Genomic DNA, 24,148 nt, shown 5'->3' with positions numbered 1-24,148 from the left:
CACATTAAAAGATATGACATAAAAGAAACAAAACTATATAGGTTAGAATTATGCGTTTTAATCCAAATCTATCATAGGCATCGATTCTAGAATGTGAAAATATCTCGAGACACAAAAATAAATATCTTCTAAAAAGATGTATAGTGTAAAAGTAAATATTCACATAAATATTGAGTATTATAAGAGAAAAAATACAATTAGTATCTTACAGAGATGAAGACGAGTCACAAAAAAGTCAGTTTCCAGTTCCTATTCACAGTTCTTCCCCATGCAGAGATACACAAGAGCACCCTTCAAACAAAATGTCTCCAACAACAATAGAGCATAGCCTCTACTAAAAAGTAGGCATTAAAAATCACCCAAGATTCTGAGCAAAGAAAACTTTGAACACCAAACATAGCAGGCTCAATCGAGTCATTTCTGTGACATTACAGAGAACAGCTCCCTCATAATGTATAGATTCATCCACATGCTAACAGTCTGCCAGCTAACTTCACATTAGCATATTAGCTATAGTTTGGCAGCTGTACATCATGTCTGTCACTAAAACACAAACATTGCCTCACATAATGTTTCTCTACATTCAAAACTCACTTCATAAACAAAATTTACAGACATTGAACCGACTGAGCCACGAAACTGCCCATTTTATTTTAAAGGTAGATCAAAGGTTTGACATTGCATTAAGCTGATGATGGCTATTTATTGGCTTATAGTTTTACATCCTAACAATCATAAGTACAGCTGTGGTGAAAAATCATCAATCGATTCAGCAGCGACTCTGAAATTTTCAAAATTCTTAGTTATTAGCAACAGATGGCGCTCTAGGCTAGTTTTTAAGAGAAGATGGCGCTCTAGGGTAGTTATTAACAGCAGATGGCGCTCTAGGCTAGTTTTTGAACAGCAGATGGTGCTCTAGGCTAGTTTTTTTAACAGAAGATTGCACTCTAGGCTAGTTTTTTGACAGAAGATGGCGCTATGGGCTACTGTTTACAAGAAGATGGTGCTCTAGGCTAGTTTTTAAACAGCAGATGGTGCTCTAGGCTAGTTTTTTTAACAGAAGATTGCACTCTAGGCTAGTTTTTAAGAGAAGATGGCGCTCTAGGGTAGTTATTAAGAGCAGACGGCGCTCTAGGCTAGTTTTTGAATAGCAGATGGTGCTCTAGGCTAGTTTTTTTAACAGAAGATTGCACTCTAGGCTTGTTTTTAAAAGAAGATGGCGCTCTAGGGTAGTTATTAAGAGCAGACGGCGCTCTAGGCTAGTTTTTTAACAGAAGATTGCACTCTAGGCTAGTTTTAAAGAGAAGATGGCGCTATAGGGTAGTTATTTAGAACAGACGGCGCTCTAGGCTAGTTATTGAACAGCAGATGGTGCTCTAGGCTAGTTTTTTAACAGAAGATTGCACTCTAGGCTTGTTTTTAAAAGAAGATGGCGCTCGGGTAGTTATTAACAGCAGACGGCGCTCTAGGCTAGTTATTGAACAGCAGATGGTGCTCTAGGCTAGTTTTTTTTAACTGAAGATTGCACTCTAGGCTAGTTTTTAAGAGAAGATGGCACTCTAGAGTAGTTATTAAGAGCAGTAGGCGCTTTAGGCTAGTTTTTGAACAGCAGATGGTGCTCTAGGCTAGTTTTTTAACAGAAGATTGCACTCTAGGCTAGTTTTTAAGAGAAGATGGCGCTCTAGGGTAGTTATTAACAGCAGATGGCGCTCTAGGCTAGTTTTTGAACAGCAGATGGTGCTCTAGGCTAGTTTTTTTAACAGAAGATTGCACTCTAGGCTAGTTTTTTGACAGAAGATGGCGCTATGGGCTACTGTTTACAAGAAGATGGTGCTCTAGGCTAGTTTTTAAACAGCAGATGGTGCTCTAGGCTAGTTTTTTTAACAGAAGATTGCACTCTAGGCTAGTTTTTAAGAGAAGATGGCGCTCTAGGGTAGTTATTAAGAGCAGACGGCGCTCTAGGCTAGTTTTTGAATAGCAGATGGTGCTCTAGGCTAGTTTTTTTAACAGAAGATTGGACTCTAGGCTTGTTTTTAAAAGAAGATGGCGCTCTAGGGTAGTTATTAAGAGCAGACGGCGCTCTAGGCTAGTTTTTGAATAGCGGATGGTGCTCTAGGCTAGTTTTTTAACAGAAGATTGCACTCTAGGCTAGTTTTAAAGAGAAGATGGCGCTATAGGGTAGTTATTTAGAACAGACGGCGCTCTAGGCTAGTTATTGAACAGCAGATGGTGCTCTAGGCTAGTTTTTTAACAGAAGATTGCACTCTAGGCTTGTTTTTAAAAGAAGATGGCGCTCGGGTAGTTATTAACAGCAGACGGCGCTCTAGGCTAGTTATTGAACAGCAGATGGTGCTCTAGGCTAGTTTTTTTTAACTGAAGATTGCACTCTAGGCTAGTTTTTAAGAGAAGATGGCACTCTAGAGTAGTTATTAAGAGCAGTAGGCGCTTTAGGCTAGTTTTTGAACAGCAGATGGTGCTCTAGGCTAGTTTTTTAACAGAAGATTACACTCTAGGCTTGTTTTTAAAAGAAAATGTCGCTCTAGGGTAGTTATTAACAGCAGACGGCGCTTTAGGCTAGTTTTTGAAAGATGGCGCTCTAGGCTAGTTTTTACTAGAAGACGGCGCTCTAGACTAGTTTTTAAACAGAAGATTGCACTTTAGGCTAGTTTTTAAACAGAAGATGGCGCTCTAGGGTAGTTATTAACAGCAGATGACGCTCTAGGCTAGTTTTTAAATTTACACTCAAATGCTCACAAGGAAGTTTTTGTGTGTTGAGCTTAGTCATGCAAGTTGGTGTTTATGCAAGGAGATGTATGTAAACAGCTAATTAACTTTAACTTGTAACATTAAGGAATTTGACACAAGCCGAGTACAGCTGTTTTTACAGTGCTATCTGCTGTTAAATGGTCAGGTTCTCTTTCAGTTCAAGTTCAGTTCAGTTCATTTAAAAAATAATAAAAAAAAGCAACTAAAATACTAAAAGACTAAAAATTTGAGATAAAGTATAAGGAAATGCAACATTTTTTTATTTATTTAAAGAGCGATTTTTATCAAATTTAGACACATGCCTACTTTGAAGGTATTTTTCAAATTTCAATACAGACTTGTGGAAGCTGATACTTTTAACAACACTACCAGCACCACGACCCATCATGAACGCCTGTCTTAACTGATGTTCAACACTATAAATCTGTTAAAATCTAAGAAGATTTGATCACAGGTTGTATGACCCGTTAAATACTAAGCTCAGAATTCATTCAAGAGAGTAGGAATTCACTTTGCAAATCTCAAAATCAATGCAGAATTGAATCCTCAAGCGATTTTTCGCCACAGCTCAACAAGTGATAAAAGCTACAAAAGATAAAAGGCTGCTTCCCCAGCATATACAGCATTAGGGTGTACTGCGAGTCAGAATATTCACACAACCTGTCAATAATACTGGTTGGACACTCCCTTCTGATTTGCCAATAAAAGCAATCTGCCCTGTTCCAGCGTGCCAGACACCGGGAAATATAATAACATAAAATAACCCCACTACAATGATTCTGAGCATCAATTATTAATATTTTAGAATCAGTATTAGAATGACGCACGTCTAGAGGTATTATTATGATGAGATAATGTCATACACACATATATAGGACACTCATACATGCAAAACAGACACCAAGCTAAATGAGATGGCAAGAACTGACATATGTAAACCAAAAATCAAAAATAAATACATGAAGCTATTTCTTTTTCAAATTGTTGATGCTTATCTGATGTTTTACCAGGAATGTGCATTTCTAATCTGTAATCTTATACAAATTAGTCTAAAATACACTGAGAATCTAAAGAGATGAAAGAGAAAATAATTTAAACAGTAAATATTGAGATAAGCTTGATGAAATCAATGAGACAGAAGCAACTAACCACACTGAAAATACACATATATAAAGTGCTAGGAGGAAAATGCAAAACACATTTTGATTTTCTCTTTCCCCTTTTAACTAAAAACAAGTTTTTTAATAGCTTATAGATGCCCAAGTGTACTGAGACAAACAGGTTTCAATAGAAAATGTGTTAAAAATACAATTCTCACTCTTCAGACTACTTCTATCAGGCATTCTTGATTATATGTTGCTAAAGATAGACCTCACAAAGTTACCCAAGGCTCGGTGAGAAAGTGTGGTGTCTGCAGATCATGTTGAGGCACAACTGCGGTCATCCCATGTGTCCTGATCTCCTCAGAATGCTCTCTTTGTCACTTTAGATATACTCAAGGCAACATTTTAGTTCCTCTGACTGCATGCCTCAGACTTCCAGGTGCTTTAAAGGAATTGAAGGTACTTCAATATATTAAGTGCCTGCTTTATTCAGATGGGGGTGCAGAACCACTTCTTGAGGTTTTCCTTTGGGTTCTGCAATCGTGCCAACAAACAGCGACTCGACATTTGTATTAAATGGATTTAGTTGTGATTCTTCAAGAGATTTTGCCAAATTTGTCAACAGGCAAATATGCGATCTCTTTGTAAATGTGACAGCTCAGTATTGCTCCATAAGCTAAATGTCTCCTATATCCAAAATATCAAAAATAGAGCATACCCAAATATCTAATATGTCTGAGAGAAATATTTATAATCAAGGGATTTCTAAAGTACCAACTTCAGTACAAGTTCATACTGAAATCTAAATAAAATAATTTTCCGCTACCATTTCAGCACTGTTAAAGGCAGCTGATTGGTCATTGTGTTCACAGATATGACTGTGATAGGCTACAATCATCATCGCTTGATGGTTTTCCCTGAGTGCTTACAGAGAAACACAGACACTTCAGCGTTTGAAAGCCATGTAAAGCCGGGTTCACACATTTAGGCAATTTAAGTTGCCAATCAATGTTCCTCAAGGCTCATTCACACTACGAGCATCTCACAGCGACAAGTGACCATTCATTTTAACTGAGAGCGACCTCGTCCTTCAATGTCCGGCGACCTCCTTCTATGCGAGCGACAATGACTGTTGACGACCAGGTGGGCATGTCAAGCAATGCGACAATGTTGAGAATCCTTCCTCTGGCGACTCTCTTGAGTGACAGCCAAAAATAGTACCATTAGATCCTCACGTTATCCTCTCTCAGCTTGCTCAGAAGCCAGTTGTATTCATGCTGTAGATACCTAAACAGACCTGCGTTTGCAGCAAGTCCCCACCCAGAGCGATAGGCAGCTACAAAGTCGCTGCTAGTGTGAATGAGGCAGTTGCTTATTCTGGGCAATCTTGACTGATTTTGAGTCGATTCCTCCTCTTCACAGTCCTTGGAATATCCCAACTAACTCGTTAGTTCTAAAGACACCTGTGATGCGAGGTGTGTTAAGAGTGACTTAATCTGCTGGGAAGAACATCAGAGAACAGTAATGGCACAGCTCAAAGTGAGATTCATTTGGACACATGAGATGGAGGATCAGCTTGTAATGTCTCGAAAGAGGTTAGAAGATTTCCTGTGCTCAACTCTGGTTGAAGATCTGTTGGTGTGTGTTGTGTTTATTTGCATTAACTTGAAGTATTCTCAACTTTGCTGTGTTGCTGGACACACCCACATCTGGTTACCAATGGTTGCTGACACTTATACAGCCTAAGATTGGTGGAAATCGCTAGCTCTTAATTTAAATAAATGAGATCATGTCGCTGGAAGAGTGAACATGGCTTAAACGCATGGTGAAGAGCATCAAGCGATGATCATTGTAGTCAATCAAATCTCTCGAGTGCATAAACATTAAACAATCACTGGTGTTCATGGATCCACTTAGCAGCACTCAAAATGCAAAGGGAAGTACTTTGATATCACCACATATTTTAAATTTCAGTACAGATTGGTATCAAAGTCGGTACTTCTGACATCCCTGCTATAGTCAATTATGAAATAGAAATATCAGGCAGCTACTCCTTGAAGGCCCTAGTAGGAATGGGAGATGTTATTGCCTTGCTCCTGAAGGCTCACCAGAAGGTCATCAATTTTCTCCATGTTCTGAGAGGTTGTCAAGGTACTCTGCACAGCTCCAGGGTCTGGCATAGCCTGCCCAAGTAAAGACTGGATTTGCCCATCACTCTCTTGCTGACTCTGTCCAGGCTGATTGATGGTAATTATTTGATTAGACAGTGTAGATCCTTGGCTGTTCATGAGTTGACGGCACTCTGCAAAAAATAAAATCATTAGAATGAGTTTTAAAATATAAGACTTGTAAACAGGCAAGCATGTTCAAGAATATTGCCTAACCATTCTGGATCTCGAAGAGGAATAGGTCTGTCTGCTGATCCTGGTTGGGCTGGTTGAGACTCCCACTCATTGTGGTCTGAAAGAGTTGACCAGGCTGTTGCACTGGAGAGGAAGTGCTTGTCTGAATGCCACCTACATCTCCTTGTGGTGCAAAAAGAGCTTCTTGTGTAGTCATCCCCCCTTGCATGTTGGACTGTGCCATGAAAAGATTTACAGACTGTGAAGAGCCTGGATTAGAACTTGGTGCCAACTGCATTGGCTGCTGGTCTTGGAAGATGGGCTTATTTGATGACAGGTTGACCACCATTGCTGTCTGATCCTGAAATGTCATTGGTTCAGATGCCTCCTGCTGCCTCACGGTGACCAGACCAGCCTGAGCGAAGGGAAGGGGAGTGTTCTGTTGCTCTGACGAAGCTAGGCTGCTATTGTTCATTGATCCTATCTGTACTTGGCCACCGAATAACAGATTGGAGGATTGCTCTTGTGTGATTGGAGAGTTTAAGGATCCGAGGAGTAGACCAGCCTGCTGCTGTTGACCAGGGGTGAGTTTGCTTGGTGATTGGGAGATGCTCTGGAACATGGAACCCGGTTGGGCATGCTGTGGGGACTGCTGCTGATCCATCGGAGTGCCTTGCTGAATGGGGGACAGTTGGGTTGGAGTCTGAAATACAGATGGCGCCTCAAGAGATGTCTGCATGGAAGTGAGGAACGCCAGTTGCTGTGGCTGGTTGGCGTTAACGGAAAGTTGAGCTGGTACTGTGTTCTGGGGAAGAAACATACTAGCTGCAGAGGGCTGAGCTTCTGAAGACATGTTGGACCCACTGAGAACCGAAAGATTGCTTTGGAAAATGGAAGCTTGGACCTGATCCTGGTTGGGAGAGGTCTTTTGTGTGTGGAAAAGAGACTCCTGAGGGCTTTGAGCTTCGGTCATTGCTGTAGTGTTGTGGAACATGGAAGGAGAGGAATGACTGGGTTGCTGCTGAAGAAAGCCAGCTCCTTGTTGGAACAAAGTTGCTTGCTGCTGCTGTTGTTGTTGGGATGGGGTGGACTGGAAAAGGGAACTTCCATTCTGCACCATACCCTGGGAAGAGCTCTGCTGCTCTGAACTACAGTGAATTTGAACCTGGGGCTGAAAAAGCTGATGTTGAAGGTTCTCCAGAGCTTGCTGCTGGTGGTGGTGCTGCTGCTGCAGCTGGATTTGCTGCTCTTGATGCTGGATGTGCTGCTGCTGTTGCTGAATTTGCTGCTGTTGTTGGTGGATTTGATGCTGCTGTTGTTGGATTTGCTGTTGCTGCTGTTGAAGCTGATGTTGTCTTTGCTTTGACAGTGAATTCTCACTCTGGAGTTGTATGCCGCAGTATCCTTTCGCTTGCAGCTGCCGCACGGCCTGCTCCAGTTGGGCCACCTCATCTGGAGGTAGAAGAGAGAGCTGTTGCTGCGGATTGTCATCTAATTGGGAAAGAGCCACTACTGAACTGCCACTGCTGCCTGGCATCTCCTGTCCAAGACGGTCTCTGTGTTCCAGGAGGAATGGCTGAACTCCTTGCTGGAGAAGAGATTTATTAGGCACATGGAAAGAGCCACTGGATGCAAGATTCTGTTCCTGGATGGTGTTGAAAGGTTCTTTGTTGGAAAAGACTGAATTCTGAGATTGATCTGGCTCTCTTGTTGGGTGTGCCAACGGACTGGAAAATTTGCAGTTGTTGGTGGAAATCTCAGTACTCATGTCTAAAGCTTGCTGGGCTGAATTGATGACTTCAGAGGTCTGCTGAGTTGCAAATGACAAATACAGAGCTTTATCGAATTGTACCAAAATGCTTGATGCTGATTTATTTGAATGGTTTCTGTCTTGTGATTTGTACAAACCTTGAAGTCCGAAGGGTTACCGGAGACCTCCATCGGAGTGGCCTCTTCACGTTTCACAAGAGGTAAGCCTGGTGTCATCACGGCAGTATCAATTACTTTATGAAACAACAGATATAAAGCTAGTTATGATTACAGGTAACTCGCTAGTAAACATCATGCTATGCTATTATTCACACAGATGATTGCTTACCTTTAATTTGTTCAAAACAACAAGGTGTCACTGGAGGCAAGTCCTCCTTTTTTACAGAAGAATCAACCACTGAAAAGAATTGAGATTGATCATTATCTTATTAGTACTGACTCCAAGACCTAATATGGTTGGGTAAGACAAGGAAAACATCCAGAATGTGTGTAAGGCTGGTGTTCCAGAAGCAGATTTCGGAAAATGTAGTGGAGATGAAACTGACCTGGCTCTGGAGTGTATGTAAATTGTTGAACATCATGTGAACGCCCAGCATTCGTGACAACATAGATACCAACAGATATAGGAGATGTGATAGCTGGATTTTGATATGGTGGGACTTTGACAATAAGATGATTCTAAAAGAAGCACAAAGTCAAATATTTAGAGCGTGCACAGTTATTTTTGCAGTTTACTGTGTAAAATCTGATGGTTTGGGTATGTCAAGAAAAAAAAGTTTAAGATGTAATATGGAAGATGTTTGACACGATAAAGCAAAATTACCTGCAATCAAATTGCTATGTCAGGCCATACAATACACAGCACTTTCAAAATGTGCAATCCTTATTGCATTAATTCTTTCTAAAATCTGACATATTCAAAACAGTCACTCAAAAATAACTTCTTTATTATGAATCTTTGTGTATCTAGGTCAACATTCTGCAGTTTTTTTCTAAATTAATGTCAGGCAACAATTGAGGACACAGATATCTGTGACCTGTGTAAATCTGCCTCTATTTTTACAGCGCTTGCTCATCCCACACAGTCAAATAATAAACAGAGCAGATGCTATGGCTTACCTGATGGAAAAACTCCATGTCAATGTCAGCCTCTGCCTTCCAGGACTTATCATCTGCTACAATCAAACAGCCAGAGGTTAAACAGTGCAAGAGCTAGCCAAAGCAACATGGAACGTTTTCACATGTAAAGATACCTGAAGCGTTCTCCTGAAATATGACCTTGGTTCCTTTCAGAAAGTTTTTTCCAATGATAAAGACTTCATTCCCCCCTTTAACCGAACAGCTGTGTAAACTCTTCTTGAGAATCTCAGGTGCTCCTGCAGGCTGGGCTATAAAAAAAATCAAGCCAATCGGAGGAAGACAGAGAAAGAGACTATTAGACAACCAGGTAACAATGTTCCTGTGCAGCAGACCGTGACTATATATTTAGTTTCCGCACATTACGTGTGGGCCAACACATCCATGTATCACCAGAAAAAAAGGTTAATTTTGTTTTGCATCCAAACAGGAATACCAGGAAAAGCAACTGGTATTATGTTAGTAATGCATAACCAGCAGTGCGTTTACCTAGAAAATTAGGCAAGTGCGTAATTCTTCCTGTTAAGGCTATGTTACATCTCTGTCGTAGGACATTTTCAGATACGTAGATTGTTTGCTTTGTTCCACAACAGGACTTCAATTATGACATTGTTGCATTTTATTTGTGGTTCATTTCACTTTCAGAAGGCAACATTTCAAAGTGCATTTAAATGTGTTTACCTGAGGCACCGTTTACACTGTCAGGTCTTAATGCCCGATTATGATTTGTTGCCTATATCGGATTTGTTTGCCTGTCTGTTTACACGTTGTTTTAATTGTGACCCATATCCAATGCATGCGTTTACACTTGCAATTTACAATTACACCATACAATTTACAATGTCATGCATGCATAAAGGCGGGTTCTAGCGTCTGTGCCACACTAGCCACGATGGAAGAAATTGTCTTGTATTTAGCTCTGCGAAATATGCGAAGTGTAGTATAAGCAGTGAATGGTGTAGTCCAGATTTACCCCCACGCAGTTTATGTATTACCTTAAATGTAATTACAATGTAATATCACTGTAATTAAAATGTAATGCAATGTAATAACAACGTAATGACATAGTAAATAAGTTTATAATTTTACATGTGTACTTTGTATATTTGCATTTATAAATATTATCTTGGATGTGACGACAAAATATTTACAATGTAATTACAATGTAACCACATTGATTGCACACACGTACAAACATGTTTATAAATCAAGAATAAAGTTTTGAATTACATATTACATGCATGTGAACTGTGCATATTGTAGTATATAACTATAAATACACACTGTACAAGAAATATATGAACACTTTTGTAAATCTTGGATTTAAATACAATGTAATTTCAATGTAATGACATAGTAATCCAGGATAAGTTTGTAATTACATATTGCATGTGTACTGTGTGCATGTATTTAAGCATAACACACAAATGCTGTACATGAAACATACAAAAACAAATTTAAAATACTATCATATATGTAATTAAACTGTTATAACAATGCAATTCCAATGTTATTACTTAGTAAGAATAATGTAATGACAATGTTATTACATCCAAAATAAAAGTTTGTAATTACATATGTACTGGGTATATTTACGTATGAATGCACAAATATTGTACATGAAATACACAAAGAAACATTTACGTTTACAATTATTATCTTGAATGTTATTACAATCTAATTACATTGTAATAACAATGTTATAAAAATGTAAATACAATGCTATAACACTTTTATAATAAAGTAATTACAATGTTAAAACAATGTAATACCAATGTAGTTACAATGTAATTACTTAGTAAATATAATGTAATGACAACGTAATTACATCCTAAATAAGTTTGTAATTACATATGTACTGCGTATATGTACATATAATACACAAACACTGTACATAAAATATACAAAGAAACATTTGTTTACAAATATTTTGAATGTAATTACAATGTAATAGCACTGTAATGACTTAGTAAATGCATTTGAAATTACATGTGTACTGTGTATATTTATGTATACAACTAAAAATAACCAAATAGTGTACATGCAATATATATATATATATATATATATATATATATATATATAAACAAACATTTGTAACGACAATATACTTACAATGCAATTACAATGTAACCACAGTAACTGCACATACGAGCAAACATGTTTAGAAATCAAGATTAAAGTTCGTAATTACCTATTACATGCATGTTTACTGTGCAAATTTAAGAATATAACTATAAATACACACTGTAAAAGAAATATACAAACACCTTTGTAAATCTTAGATGTAATTACAATGTAGTGACATATTAATCCAAGATAGGTTTGTAATTACATATTGCATGTGTACTGTGTATGTATTTAACCATAACACAAAAATACTGTACATGAAAAATACAACACATTTAAAATACTATCATATACGTAATTATAAAGTTATAACAATGTAATTATGACGTTAATACTTAGTAAGTATAATGTAATGACAATGTTATTACATCCAAAATACAAGTTTGAAATGATATATGTACTGGGTATAGTTACGTATAAATACACAAATACTGTACATGAAATATACAAAGAAACATTTACGTTTACAATTATTCTTGAATGTAATTACAATGCTATAACAAAATTATAATAAAGTCATAACAATGATATAACAATGTAATAATGTAATTACTTAGTAATTATAATGTAATGACAACGTAATTATGTCTAAAGTAAGTTTGTATTTACATATGTACAGTGTAAATTTACGTTCAAATACACAATTACTGTACATGAAGCATATAAAGAAACATTTACGTTTAGAATTATCTTGGATGTAACTACAACATATTTACAATGTAAATACAATGTAACCACAGTGATTGAACACACGTACAAATATGTTTATAAATCAAGATTAAAGTTTGTAATTACATATTGTATGCATGTTTACTGTGCAAATTTAGGATATAACTGTAAATACACACTACAAAAAAGTTTGTAATTACATATTTATTGGGTATATTTACGTATAAATACACAAATAATGTACGTGAAATATACAAACATTTACATTTACAACTATTATCTTGAATGTTATTACAATGTAATAGCAATGGAATAAACTTTATCATACAGTAATTACAATGTTATAACAATGTAATAACAATGTTATAGCAATGTAATTACAAAAGTGATTGCACACACGTACAAACATGTTTATAAATCAAGATTAAAGTTTGTAATTACATATTACATGCATGTGTACTGTGCAAATTTAAGTATATAACTATAAATACACACTGTACAAGAAATATACAAACACTTTTGTAAATCTTGGAAGTATTTACAATGTAATCCAATTACAGTATTTACATCCAAGATAAGAGTTTGTAAATACAAATTACATGTGTAATGTGTATATATGTATATAACTATAACACAAATACTGTACATGAAATATACAAAACACAATTTAAATACTATCATGGATGTAATTACAATGTTACAACAATGACTATACTGACTGTGAACATTACGACGTGTTTTCTTTGCCTTGCTGTGTTTGTCACTACTGAAAGCAGCAGCAGATAGTTCACCTCAGATATTGACAATAAAATAAACTGCTTGAAATTGAACTTTAGAACTGTGATTCAGGCAAACCAACACATGTCAGTGATACAGCATGTACATTTAATAATGTTAAAGAGGTTTAATATGTATTAATTAGGGTATAAACCTTACAAATTAGTTGGAGTGCAGTAAGTGCACTATTCTGTGCTTCTGAATGGCTGTATTTGAATTTCTGTCATGTTTCGCCTTGTGCTAACAGCAAAAATTACTTATCACTTCGCTGCAAATCTCATCCGTACAGTGTTGTTAGGACACGGGGCTACAATGTAACCTGCTCACTTAGGCCCCGTTTACACTAGTGCGTTTTAGTTTTAAAACGGCGTTTTAGAATGAAAACGATCCGCGTCCACACTCGCGTTTTACCCAGCGTTTCTGAACTGCTCTCCGTCCACACCAAAACGCTGAAAATGCACATCACGTGACCACACACACACACTCAGGCAAGCGCTGATGAGAGCTCTGCTAGTCGGACTTCTCATCAAGCATCTCCCGCTGGATCTAATCTCACTATATTTATTAATCGGGATATTTCATTCATCTTGTTGTCTTTATCTAACGACATATTCCCTGACTTTGGTCACTGGAATCTATTACTTGTTCTCAGGTAACGTGTTTTGGCTGAGCGCAAAGATAAGTTAATGATTAATGTAACCACGTACATTCTGTATATTAAATGATCGCCAGCCTTTATTTCCTATAATGTATAAACTTATTGTAAGTTATACTTTTATAATGGCCATTATCGATTATTAAAACTGATATTCAGCAAAAGAGAGGGTATGTTTCGTATTTTCACTGAAATTGAAAGGAGGCAGTTGTTATGGGCTCCGTTTTCTTATAAATATCTACACAGTGAAGATGACGCTCATAAATGCAGCACGACGCCTCAACATTTCTGCTGTCTGTTAAGTTGTTAATATTAAAATGAAAATAGGCAGTTCCTTATATCATGTTTACATTTTATTGTTGAGAAAGTGAAACAACGTAGCCAGGATGATGTGAATGAAGTTATAAAGTACACGGTTCCCTTTGAAGATTTACCCGTGTCCTCGGTATAGTCTGTTTTCCATATCAAACTGAGAAGAAGAGACTGCAGCCATGATCAAACTTGCGAAGTCTTAACTTACACGAAGAAGATGCAGGACTGAACTGTGTGAGTTAGGCTACTTAATATTCAGGAAAAGCCCCAATCAGAGAGGCGAATGTCTGCAGCCCCGCCTCCGTTTTCAGATGTCTCCGTTTTTGCTCATCCACACTGAGACGGAGCAGCAGCGTTTCAGAATGAAAACGGCCTCTCCAGCGTTTTCGAAACGCTCCGTTTTCGGCGCTCGAGAACTCCGGCGTAGTGTGGACGGATGGCGTAACCGTAGCAAAACTTTATGCGTTTTCAAACAAAAACGCATTAGTGTAAACAGGGCCTTAATGTTCATGTTCGTCAGGGCTGGAGTGGGATTCCTTTTCACACCTGGAATTTCAAGCCTTTGACCGGCCCACCTCAGTTCACGACTGACTATATTAAAATAACGTCATTTCCAATTCAGTTTCTAACAACACTACCACATCTTTTTTAAGGACTCAGCTGCTTTACAACTTCAAATGTTTTTCATAAATATGAGAAGATTAAAGGGTAGCTAAATCTCCAACACTATTATTTAAAACATCACAATGTCCTTTCCTGCAATATCGGAATATATATTTTGTGTAAAAGTTTCTATAGATATCCAGTCCTTTGTAACGGTGGTCACACAAAAAAAATAAAAATAAAAGATGTACACCTACATAAGTAACCCAAACAGTATTATATTTCTTAACACTGAAATAAATAAAAAATTAAAAAAGACTCAGGTGAGGTTCGAACTCGGGTTGGCAGCGCCGTACGCAGCACGCTGACCACTGGATTACAATGGCGCTGTTATGCTGGTGTGTTTGGAATAAAAAATAAGTATTGCACTTTCACCTGCAAGACTCTTTTAATCACAGTATTACTTTCTATTGATGGCTTAATCTTTTTTAATATTTCTGATCGAGTTATGTCAGATTTTTTAATATAGTGAATTGTTTGATTTTCATTGAGCATTTCATTAATATTAATTATTCTAATTCTTATATTCACTAAGGTGCTGCTGTTTGGGGTTGAATGATAGTTACGTTATCATTACCTGCGGGCTGCATTTTGCTCACGGGACTGGAAGAAAATAAATAAAATGAGCGGAGCTGAGGCAAAACAACGAATAAAAAGAGTGAGGCTAAGGTCAAATAAATAAATAAATGAAAAAAAGTGCGACTGCTGAGAGTGCAAGCAGCTAGGGACACCGGCCCTCGCGGCCAAAAAAATGGAGCGGCCCACCGGGAATTCTCACAGTCCTCCCGATTAGCCAATCCGGGCCTGATGTTCGCAATATTTATTTGCTAATTAATAAGCACCTCATGTGGAACTCTGAATCTGCGTCTCATTTCGGAGTCTGCTACTGTCCACCGAAGGTCGCATTTCGGTCACGGATGCGTACTTTGTGAGCCTTCATGATTGTATGAATAAAATATGCTGTTTTCCCCCAAAGTAATTTGGGGTGCTTAAATATAATGGGCCAAAGTGGCATTGGGCAGGTTAAAAAAACCAAAACAAAACATGTAACGCACTTTTTAAAAGCAGAAAATCTGACTCCAGCATTGTTTTTCAGATTAGATCTGTTCACTTAGCATGTTTCTTATATATCTGCAAACACATCATGGTGTTTTATGCTTGAGAAGAGTCAAAGATGTGCATACAGCACCTTTAAAAGTTAAAGTAAAATTACTCCAGTATTAACTTCAGTTTTCAGTGTTCAACACCACACTGTAGGTCTGATATTAATTGAATTTAGAGACAGAATGAAAAGCTTTTAAATAACATGCCAAATGTATGAAAATAATAATACAAATGTACATTCTTTCCTTGTTATTGCAAATTAATTTTCTATGGTCCCTTCCAGTAAGCTTCAGATGGTGTCAGTAGAACTTTAGTAATCATCCTGGACAGTGGTGTAGTCGGGGCTATACGCACATATACACCGTATGCCTAGTTTTTTTTCACAAGCTGTTTGGGTATGACAACTTCTGATGCTCAATAATTGTGTATACCCTAAGCAGGGCCGGAGTGGGACACCTTTTCAGCTCTGGAGTTTCAAGCCTCAGACCGGCCCACCTCAGTTCACGACTGACTATATTAAAATAAGTAAATAAATAAATATTTCCAAATCAGTTTCTAATGACACTATCACGTCTTTTTTTTTTTTTTGAGAAAACAGCTGCTTTAGAACTTCAAATGTTCAACAATCCTAACAGTATTATATGTCTTATCAATAAAAATGAAAACACTAAATTACTCTAACGAGGATCGAACCCGGGTCCGCGGCGTCTTAACCTAACGTACTATCCGCTCGACCACAACATCTGTTTTATGGATGATGACACAACTGAGTTCATCCTTAAAATAGACCAAAAGAGAAGAGTTGCGGTATAATAATGAATAAAAAGGCTGTGGTCAAGTAAATAAATAAATTTAAAAAGTGTGATTGCTGAGAGCAACAGAATCTGGAGCCCTGGAATCACTAGCCCTCGCGGCCAAAAAACGGACCGGCCCACCGGGAATTCTCCCGGTCCTCCCAATTAGCCAATCCGGGCCTGACCCTAATTATACTCACTTGTTTAGCTGATAAGGCTTCCCTAATTTGTGTCCTCTTTAACTGTGTACCAAATGTTTTTAACTCGCACCTTAATTTGTTGCAATTTGAGCATTTTTGTTTCAACAGCGCTATTCCCCACCCCCTGACGACCGCAGAAGCAGTAAAAAAAAAAACATTTCAGAAGAGTTTTTTCGAAGACATCGACAAGTCATCTGAATGATGTCTCGCTGAAACATTCAGGTTCAATTATAAAACAGCATGGGCATCGCTTTAGCCACCTATATTTCTATTCAGCCCCCCTAAATCTTTTGCGATTACCTCATGAAATGTACAATAAATTAGTAGCCTCAGTCCCCTTTAAAGCCAATCTCTGGGTCTGCTGGGGGCACTATTAGCCAAGCATAAATCATTGAACAGGATTAGACTTTTAGCATCTCGCTTTAAAATAAACAAATTTGTTGAAATATTTTTCCTTTTTTTAATGGATAGTTCACCCCAAAAAAATTAAAATCGTCATCATTTACTCAACCTTGTTCCAAACCAGTTTGTCTTTTCTTATTCTGTTAAAGCTGGAAACCCTTAACCATTGACTTCCATAGTGTTTGTTTTTTCTTCTGTGGAAGTCAATAGTTACAGGTAACTTATGTTGAATAAATATACAGTTGAAGTCAGAAATATTAGCCCCCTTTTGATTTTTATTTTCTTTTTTAAATATTTCCCAAATGATTTTTAACAGAGCAAGGAAATTTTCACAGTATGTCTGATAATATTTTTTTCTTCTGGAGAAAGTCTAATTTGTTTTATTTCAGCTAGAATAAAAGCAGTGATTAATTTTTTAAAAAACATTTTTAGGACAAAATTATTAGTCCCTTTCAGCTATTTTTTTTTCCGAGTCTACAGAACAAACCATCGTTATACAATCACTTATTACCCTAACCTGCCTAGTTCATCTTATTAACCTAGTTAAGCCTTTTAATGTCACTTTAAGCTGTATAGAAGTGTCTTGAAAAAATATCTAGTAAAATATTATTTACTGTCATCATGGAAAAGATAAAATAAATCAGTTATTAGAAATGAGTTATTAAAACTATTATGCTTGGAAATGTGCTGAAACAATCTTCCCAGAACAGAACAGAAATTGGGGAAAAAATAAACAGGGGCGCTAATAATTCAGGGGGGCTAATAATTCTGACTTCAACTGTATATTGCTAATGAATCAAAGAAACATTGACTTCGCTCATTTTTTTTGCCCACTTTTAAAATTTGGGTTGGGTAGTACACCATCTTTTTCTTTTAGGAATACACGACTGATCCTGGAATGTTCTCCCTATTGTCTAGCACGGAAATACATTTAAAAACAAAGCCGTACAATTCATCACAGACCTAGTAGCCCTGTTCGGTAAGCACCTGATGTTCTGCCTTAGACTCTCCCTCTCCTCTTTTTTTTTCGGCTCTATGGCCTTAATAATATAAACATTCATTATCCCCTTCTCTAATCCCTACCTCTCCTATGTGATGAGAGCACCAGCTGGGCTCGCCAGCAGGGAGATGCTATGAATAACCCAAAGCCACTCACTGCACAGTATGGGAGACGACGAGGTCTGTAACGTGAGCGCAGAGCCATCGGGGCGTGGGATGTTGACTCGAAACACCAGTCTGGCACGGGTGCTCTTCTTCTTAGACCCGGCCACCCCGATACGGGCCTCCACATCGGCATTCCTGAGCTTCAGGATCCCCACACAGTCCACACTGCAGAGACACCTACTGTCAATATGAATACATCCAACAACCCTGATGGATTTCTAGCCTGAAATGTAGGTTTGGGTAAGGTTTACATACGGTAAAGTCATGTTGCTGCTGGGATCCATTGGCACTTCGATGACTGTGGTGCCTTCGATGTCCACTTCCCTGCAGGCGGTTGTGTTTCGGCCGGTGACTCTGCAAGCCTGGTAGAACCCGTGAGGCTTCACACGTCCGGCATCATTGCCCACAAAGATCTGCATGACCACTGACTCCTTCACACCCTCAAGCTGAGAGGATGGAGAAAATGTGTGGTTATCAGAGTAACATTCATCCATCCAAACATCAATAGTAAGCAGTGAGATCCACAACATAAAAACAGGAGTACTTCACAAAGGCATAAATAGCTGAAATATTTAGCTTTTCTATAATGCAACATCCAAGAGTTGTGCCATATCAACTACTGTAAATGTAATGCAAATTAACAAAAACAGAGGAAACCTATGTATACACTCACCGGCCACTTTATTAGGTACAGCTGTCTAACTGCTCGTTAATGCAAATTTCTAATCAGCCAATCACATGGCAGCAACTCAGTGTATTTAGACATGTAGACATGGTCAAGATGAATGGGGAAGAAAGGTGACAGACTGGTCTGAGTATTTCAGAAACTGATGTTCGATTCGACTTTTAGAGATCTGGGTAGATCTTGGTGTCTTTAGCGAACAGGTGAAAAGATTATTGACACCAGAGGGGGAGTAGATAGAGGAAAAAAAGAAGAGCTGAGCATTGAGGAACCCCATGAGACAGGGAGGCAGGGGAAGAGACATGATCCCCAATACTGATGCTGAACGTCCGTCAGATAGGACCTAAACCACTCAACCGCCAGCCCTTTAATGCCCACCCCAAAAATGTGTCAAATATGTCTTACACAAATATGTGTAAGAACATGTATTTGGTCACTTAAACAGCGTGATAATTGTGATTTATTTCAGTGGATCAGCAAGAGCGGTCACGGGAAAGCAGAACTGAATTTAGCAGCTGATCTGGAAACTGGAAATCCACTGGGAAAGTTTAACAATTTTAGTTTCAGGATCCAAAAGAAAGAAAGATAAAAACTGAAAATTCTTTTGCTGTAAAAAAGCGTTCTTTTGGTTTTGTTTGTGTGACCCACCTTGATAGTAGGGAAGCCCTGCTGTGTTTGGTCTTTGACTGACCCTCGGCTGCCTTCAGTCAGGTAACGCGCTCTGTGCTGGGTCTCAGGCTGCACCACGATCTTCAGTTCTTTCCCTTCACCTTTCTGAGGATACTGACAAGACAGTACCCCACCTTTGAGAGCAGACACTTGTGGTCCATCAGAGCTAGGAAACAATGAATGCTAGTGAAAATCACATTAAAAACCTGTCAAAATATCACCAAAAAATGAAAATCCTGTCATTTTGTACTCATTTTCACCGAAACCCTAGGAATACGCAAGTGTCAACTTTTTGCCACTTTTGCACCACATGAAATGAGAACGATTTTAGTGTTAGGAACACATTTTGAGGATACTTAAGCCCTTTTTGTCAGGATTCTGCCTCTGCTGTTGCAATCACCAGCGACCTCTAACCACCAGAGTTCGCTAAAGAACCTTCTAACTCGTACAAACAACAAATTTGCCAGTTTATGGACTACAACTTCATACATGCACGTCGCCCACACACACCTGCTTCCTCATTTAGACTGATTACACTCGCACCATCTGAGGATTGTCAAAGACTGATTACACACACTATTTAAGCAGCACACACACTCGCGCACATTGCCGAGTCTTGTTAATCTGTAAAGTGACATTACAACGCGTTTCCTAGTCTTGTTTTCCTGTGTTCTGACCTTAGCCTTGTTAGCCTTTTTGTCTTAGTCTGCCGCCTGCCTTACGACCTCTCGCCTGTTACTCGACTACGATTCTGGACAGCCTCTATACATCTGTTTGCACCTGTGTTGACCAAACCTGCTTGTGAATCCTACTCAGTTGTCTCTGTCACTCCCCGTGGTTACAACTTCAGTCTTGGTAATTCAAGACATTGTCCTAGTCCTGTCTTGTCTTGTATGTTGTGCTCGGCTCGAGTTTTCTCAGGTCGAGCACTCTTATGACAGACGATAGCGCCTGCTGTAGTTATTCCAATTGTGTTATTTGTTTTATATTTATCTTCAGGAAATCACTGAAGGCATATATTATGTTATCACAATGATCTAATGTGGCAATAAGATCGTAATACTGTTCATTTAACACAGTGGCCATATTCATCAATGTAAACACACCAAAAACAACATTAACATTATAGCAGACACTGCAAAAAGCTCATTTCCAGCCACTAGACATTACTGACAGGGTAATTGAGTGTCATCGAGTGTCAGAATTCCATGGAACTGCCATACAAAAGTTATGATTATGGATTATAGATCGCAAAATTTAGGGCTTTTTATTTTTGCGTTTTAAAAAGCATGACGGTAACCTGAACGCAGTTATAAATGTATTAAAACATGTGCTTGTTTGTTGTAAAAATACGTAATGACTAAAAAATATTAATTTGTGGATCTCCTTACTTCCGGGTGCAGATGTGGCTGGTGAATTCTGGGAAATTTTCGTACCCCTTGGTTTTTAGTGTAGTCCTGAAAAATCTTCATTCAAAGGGCTATTCACCCCTTCCGCTTAGCCCTACGCGTTCAAGCTAAAGAGAATTGGGACACCCCTACCCCTTCATGTGAACGCGCAAAACAAGGGGTCCTTAGGGCTAAGGGGTAGAATTGGGATTGGGTCTTAATCGTAAGCTTGGCAAACGGTTTTGGAGAATATGATGTTGCACATTAGTGACAATCCCTCCCTCATTAGTATAGACCGCCCTGAGAGAGAAGCAGCTCTCTGCCATTAGTTTTTGCACCATACCTGCCGAAAGATGATGTCAGCAACTAAGGATGCTTTCACACCTGCCTTATTTAGTTAGATTGAATCGCACTAGAGTTCGTTTTTCCTTTTGGCGCAGTTCATTTGGGCAGGTTTAGAATGCAGCAATCGTACTCGAGTGTGCACCAAAAGCGGACCAAATAAGCGTACCGAGACCACCTCCTCAAGCAGGTCTCGGTATGCTTATTTGGTCCGCTTTTGGTGCGCATTCGAGTACACTTTCAAACGAACCCTGGAGCAGTTTGTGGTGAGAATATGATCCGTACTAATACAGGTCCAATTGCAAAAAGTACTGTGCCTTTTGGACTAATCCAGCTGCCGTAGGCCGATGCGCTGTGCATTATGGGATATGGAGGAAAATATTTATTGATAGCGCTTTACCAACAAAGGGAGAGAGAGAGAGAGAGAGAGAGAGGGGAAAACATTACATGATGGATCGTTGGTAATATTTCCGCAAGATGACCATGTCGCAGTTTAGCTAAATTAATTCACGCCTCCTCCTGAAGTGACGAGCGATGCATTAAAACCGTGTTTTCCAGCCGCGGCCACGCTTCATTCTCGAAATGTATAGTTTGTCTAAAGCAGGGATACAATCAGTCAGCGCAGTCGTCCCTCCAGAGTAAAATGACATTTTGTGTCTGCCAGTTTTGTTTACCTGCGGGTGTTCACTGGCATTTTCCCGCACGTGAATTCTGACCAATCAATAAGCAGTTTAGGAAATATTTTCAACAACATCTGGCCAATGAGAGACTTGGATTTTGTCATATGAATGCATTTTGGTTTGTTTCAACTGGTTCGGACCAAAGCCAGCAGTGTGGTGTGAAAACGACCCAAAGACGGCAGAAAATGCAACAATGTATCATTTAATACCCTTGGTGTGGACCAAATGAAGTGAACTACAGATGTGAAAGCACCCTAAGAGGCATAACAAAAGTTGAGTTTTAAGATGCACAAATGAACACCGTAGTCTCCAAAAATTACCTTCTTGTGGGACACTTCTATTGACACTTTTCATTATTCACAGAGATAATATCAATCCTGTTTTGAAACTGCCACTATGCTGACACAATTTCAAATGAGCTCAATCTCATTTGAATTTAAAGCAACAGTCAAAAAAAATGGCACAGTTCAGATTAATGCCTAAAAGGAGCAGTTACGAAAAGATCTGTAGGGCATTTTGAGCTGAAACTTCATATGTACACTCTTGAAACATCAGAGACTTCTTTTTACAACATGGTACTCAATGGCTCACCTTGCTTTGGAACAGGTCTTGCTGTCTGGGCCGAGTTGTGAGAGCACAAAGTGCGGGCCTTTGGCACTGTCTGCATCAAAGACATCCATGCTGGCCTCTTCCGCAGAAACCGGCTTCGGCCCAGGCTTCTGTCGCGGGGTACATTTGCGGGCCTTGCGGGGCACTTCAGTGTTGTCGTTGTAGGAACTAGAGCTCACAATGCTGAAGTTAGACACTGAGTTTTCAATCCAGATGCTGCTGCTTTGCTCCGAGTCGAGAAGCAGATCATCCTGGCAGGACATGTGGCTGTCATCGAACAGGTCTTCGGGTGGAGGCGAGATGTTGAGGACAGGCCGTTTGGAGGGGGTCATCTGGGTCTGCTGGACACCTTTATCTCGACCAGAGGGTTTGTTTTCCACAGCCTCCGATTTCCTTCGACTGCTGACATCTCCTGATGAGCCGCTGTCGTGTACGGTGCTTCGATCTGACGCTGAGGTGGGAAAAGCACTGCGAGGACTTCCAGAGCTCATAGCAGAAGAGGCGGACGAGGCATCTGTAGTGCGTACAATCAGACAGTCAATAAAGGCATCGGTATCAACGCGAGTCCCAGTAAAATCAAGACATTTATCATCATTTCTTATTGACTGTCTTATTGGTAATACTTTACTTGAAGGGGGGTGTTCATAAGACTGTCATAAAAACATAAAAGAGGGTTCTTGCATGCTTACAACAACTGTCATGTCATTTTAAACGCAAAGGAGACAATATGTTTTCATCCACCTATTTTTATGCACATTTGGAATTTCGCATAGAAATGCTTGATGGAAATGCCAAGATATGCATACATTTAGAAAGTGTGCATAAAAACTTGTTCTTTGCGCATTGAAATTGTCTTCTGAAATGCAAGAAATGTATTAAATAAGAAAAAGACTCAGAACAACTGTCTTCTAGCAAAGTAAATTGGGGTTTTGTTTTTTTGTATTTTGGCCTCAGTATATCAGGAAGTGGAAATTTTGTTCTCTTTGACTCCTTGGATGAAAACATTGGTTTATTTGAAAACCTTTTATGCGATATTCCAGTTTTGATTCCCATCTTTGGATGAAAACAGAGCTTTTTATGAACTTGACATAAACAATCACAACCTGTTTTTGTCACGATAACTTGACATTACCAAGACAACATAACCTGTCATAAATCTGTCATAAACATGACTGTCATGAGCCCATTATAATTAAGTGCATGCGACAAACAACCGTATACATCCCAAACAAACAAAAAAAAAGAGATAACCATGTGACATTAATGGTATGTGTGAACTTTGTGAGCAGATACAGTTTAGGGAAACTTTGGCGTGACTGAGAGCGTTTTTGCATTTTAAACATTAAAATAGATTCACGAGGAAAAACCGTATTTGTCAACTAAGAAAAATAAAGATGCCACTTGCTTTCAAGTCCGCTTTGGACATTAAAAGGCAAATCCTCTGCAAAAAAAAAAGAAGAGCTGACATGAACAAGGGGAAAAAACAGAGTAGACTGAAAAAAATTATTCAGAGATGATTCCTTGGATTTACTAAATTTTTTACGTTAAGTGGTTGTAAACAATTTATTTGTGTTGAATTTAAACAAACAAATTAAGTTGAACATTGTTAAACTTAATTTGTTTGTTTAAATTCAACACAAATAAATTGTTCGCAACAGTTCTGCATGCAACACTTTTTTCAGTGTAAGAAAGGCTTTGAGGGATTCTGGGAAAGCATATTTTAATTGAAAAGGAGAACAAAGACCAGGGAAAATCCACCGAAAGAGGTGAGTGGAAGAACCGTATTTGTG

At 38.6% G+C, this 24,148-nt stretch overlaps 1 protein-coding gene across 19 annotated transcripts in view; it reads right to left on the bottom strand.

The window, feature by feature from the left end:
* nfat5b (nuclear factor of activated T cells 5b) overlaps positions 1-24,148 on the bottom strand; it is a 102,305-nt gene that overhangs the window by 1,076 nt on the left and 77,081 nt on the right. For 3 of the 19 annotated variants that reach the window (XM_073907517.1, XM_073907516.1, XM_009303605.5), the window contains 11 exons: positions 22,341-22,872; positions 19,319-19,505; positions 18,244-18,434; positions 17,981-18,153; positions 9,235-9,369; positions 9,101-9,156; positions 8,527-8,659; positions 8,310-8,378; positions 8,120-8,214; positions 6,254-8,021; positions 5,978-6,171 (listed from right to left, as the gene is read on the bottom strand). In XM_073907517.1, coding sequence (XP_073763618.1) covers positions 5,978-6,171; positions 6,254-8,021; positions 8,120-8,214; positions 8,310-8,378; positions 8,527-8,659; positions 9,101-9,156; positions 9,235-9,369; positions 17,981-18,153; positions 18,244-18,434; positions 19,319-19,505; positions 22,341-22,849 — 3,510 coding nt within the window. In that variant the 5' untranslated portion in view covers positions 22,850-22,872. Of the gene's footprint in view, positions 1-40; positions 6,172-6,253; positions 8,022-8,119; positions 8,215-8,309; positions 8,379-8,526; positions 8,660-9,100; positions 9,157-9,234; positions 9,370-17,980; positions 18,166-18,243; positions 18,435-19,318; positions 19,506-22,340; positions 22,873-24,148 lie in introns of those variants that run through there. The other 16 variants (XM_073907515.1, XM_068222774.2, XM_073907518.1 and 13 more) reach the window with 11 other exon arrangements.

The sequence above is a fragment of the Danio rerio genome, chromosome 7, assembly GCF_049306965.1.
Source record: "Danio rerio strain Tuebingen ecotype United States chromosome 7, GRCz12tu, whole genome shotgun sequence".
NCBI lineage: Eukaryota > Metazoa > Chordata > Actinopteri > Cypriniformes > Danionidae > Danio > Danio rerio.
Note: the sequence above shows the minus strand (reverse complement) of the source record. Positions and strands in the feature narration are given on the sequence as shown.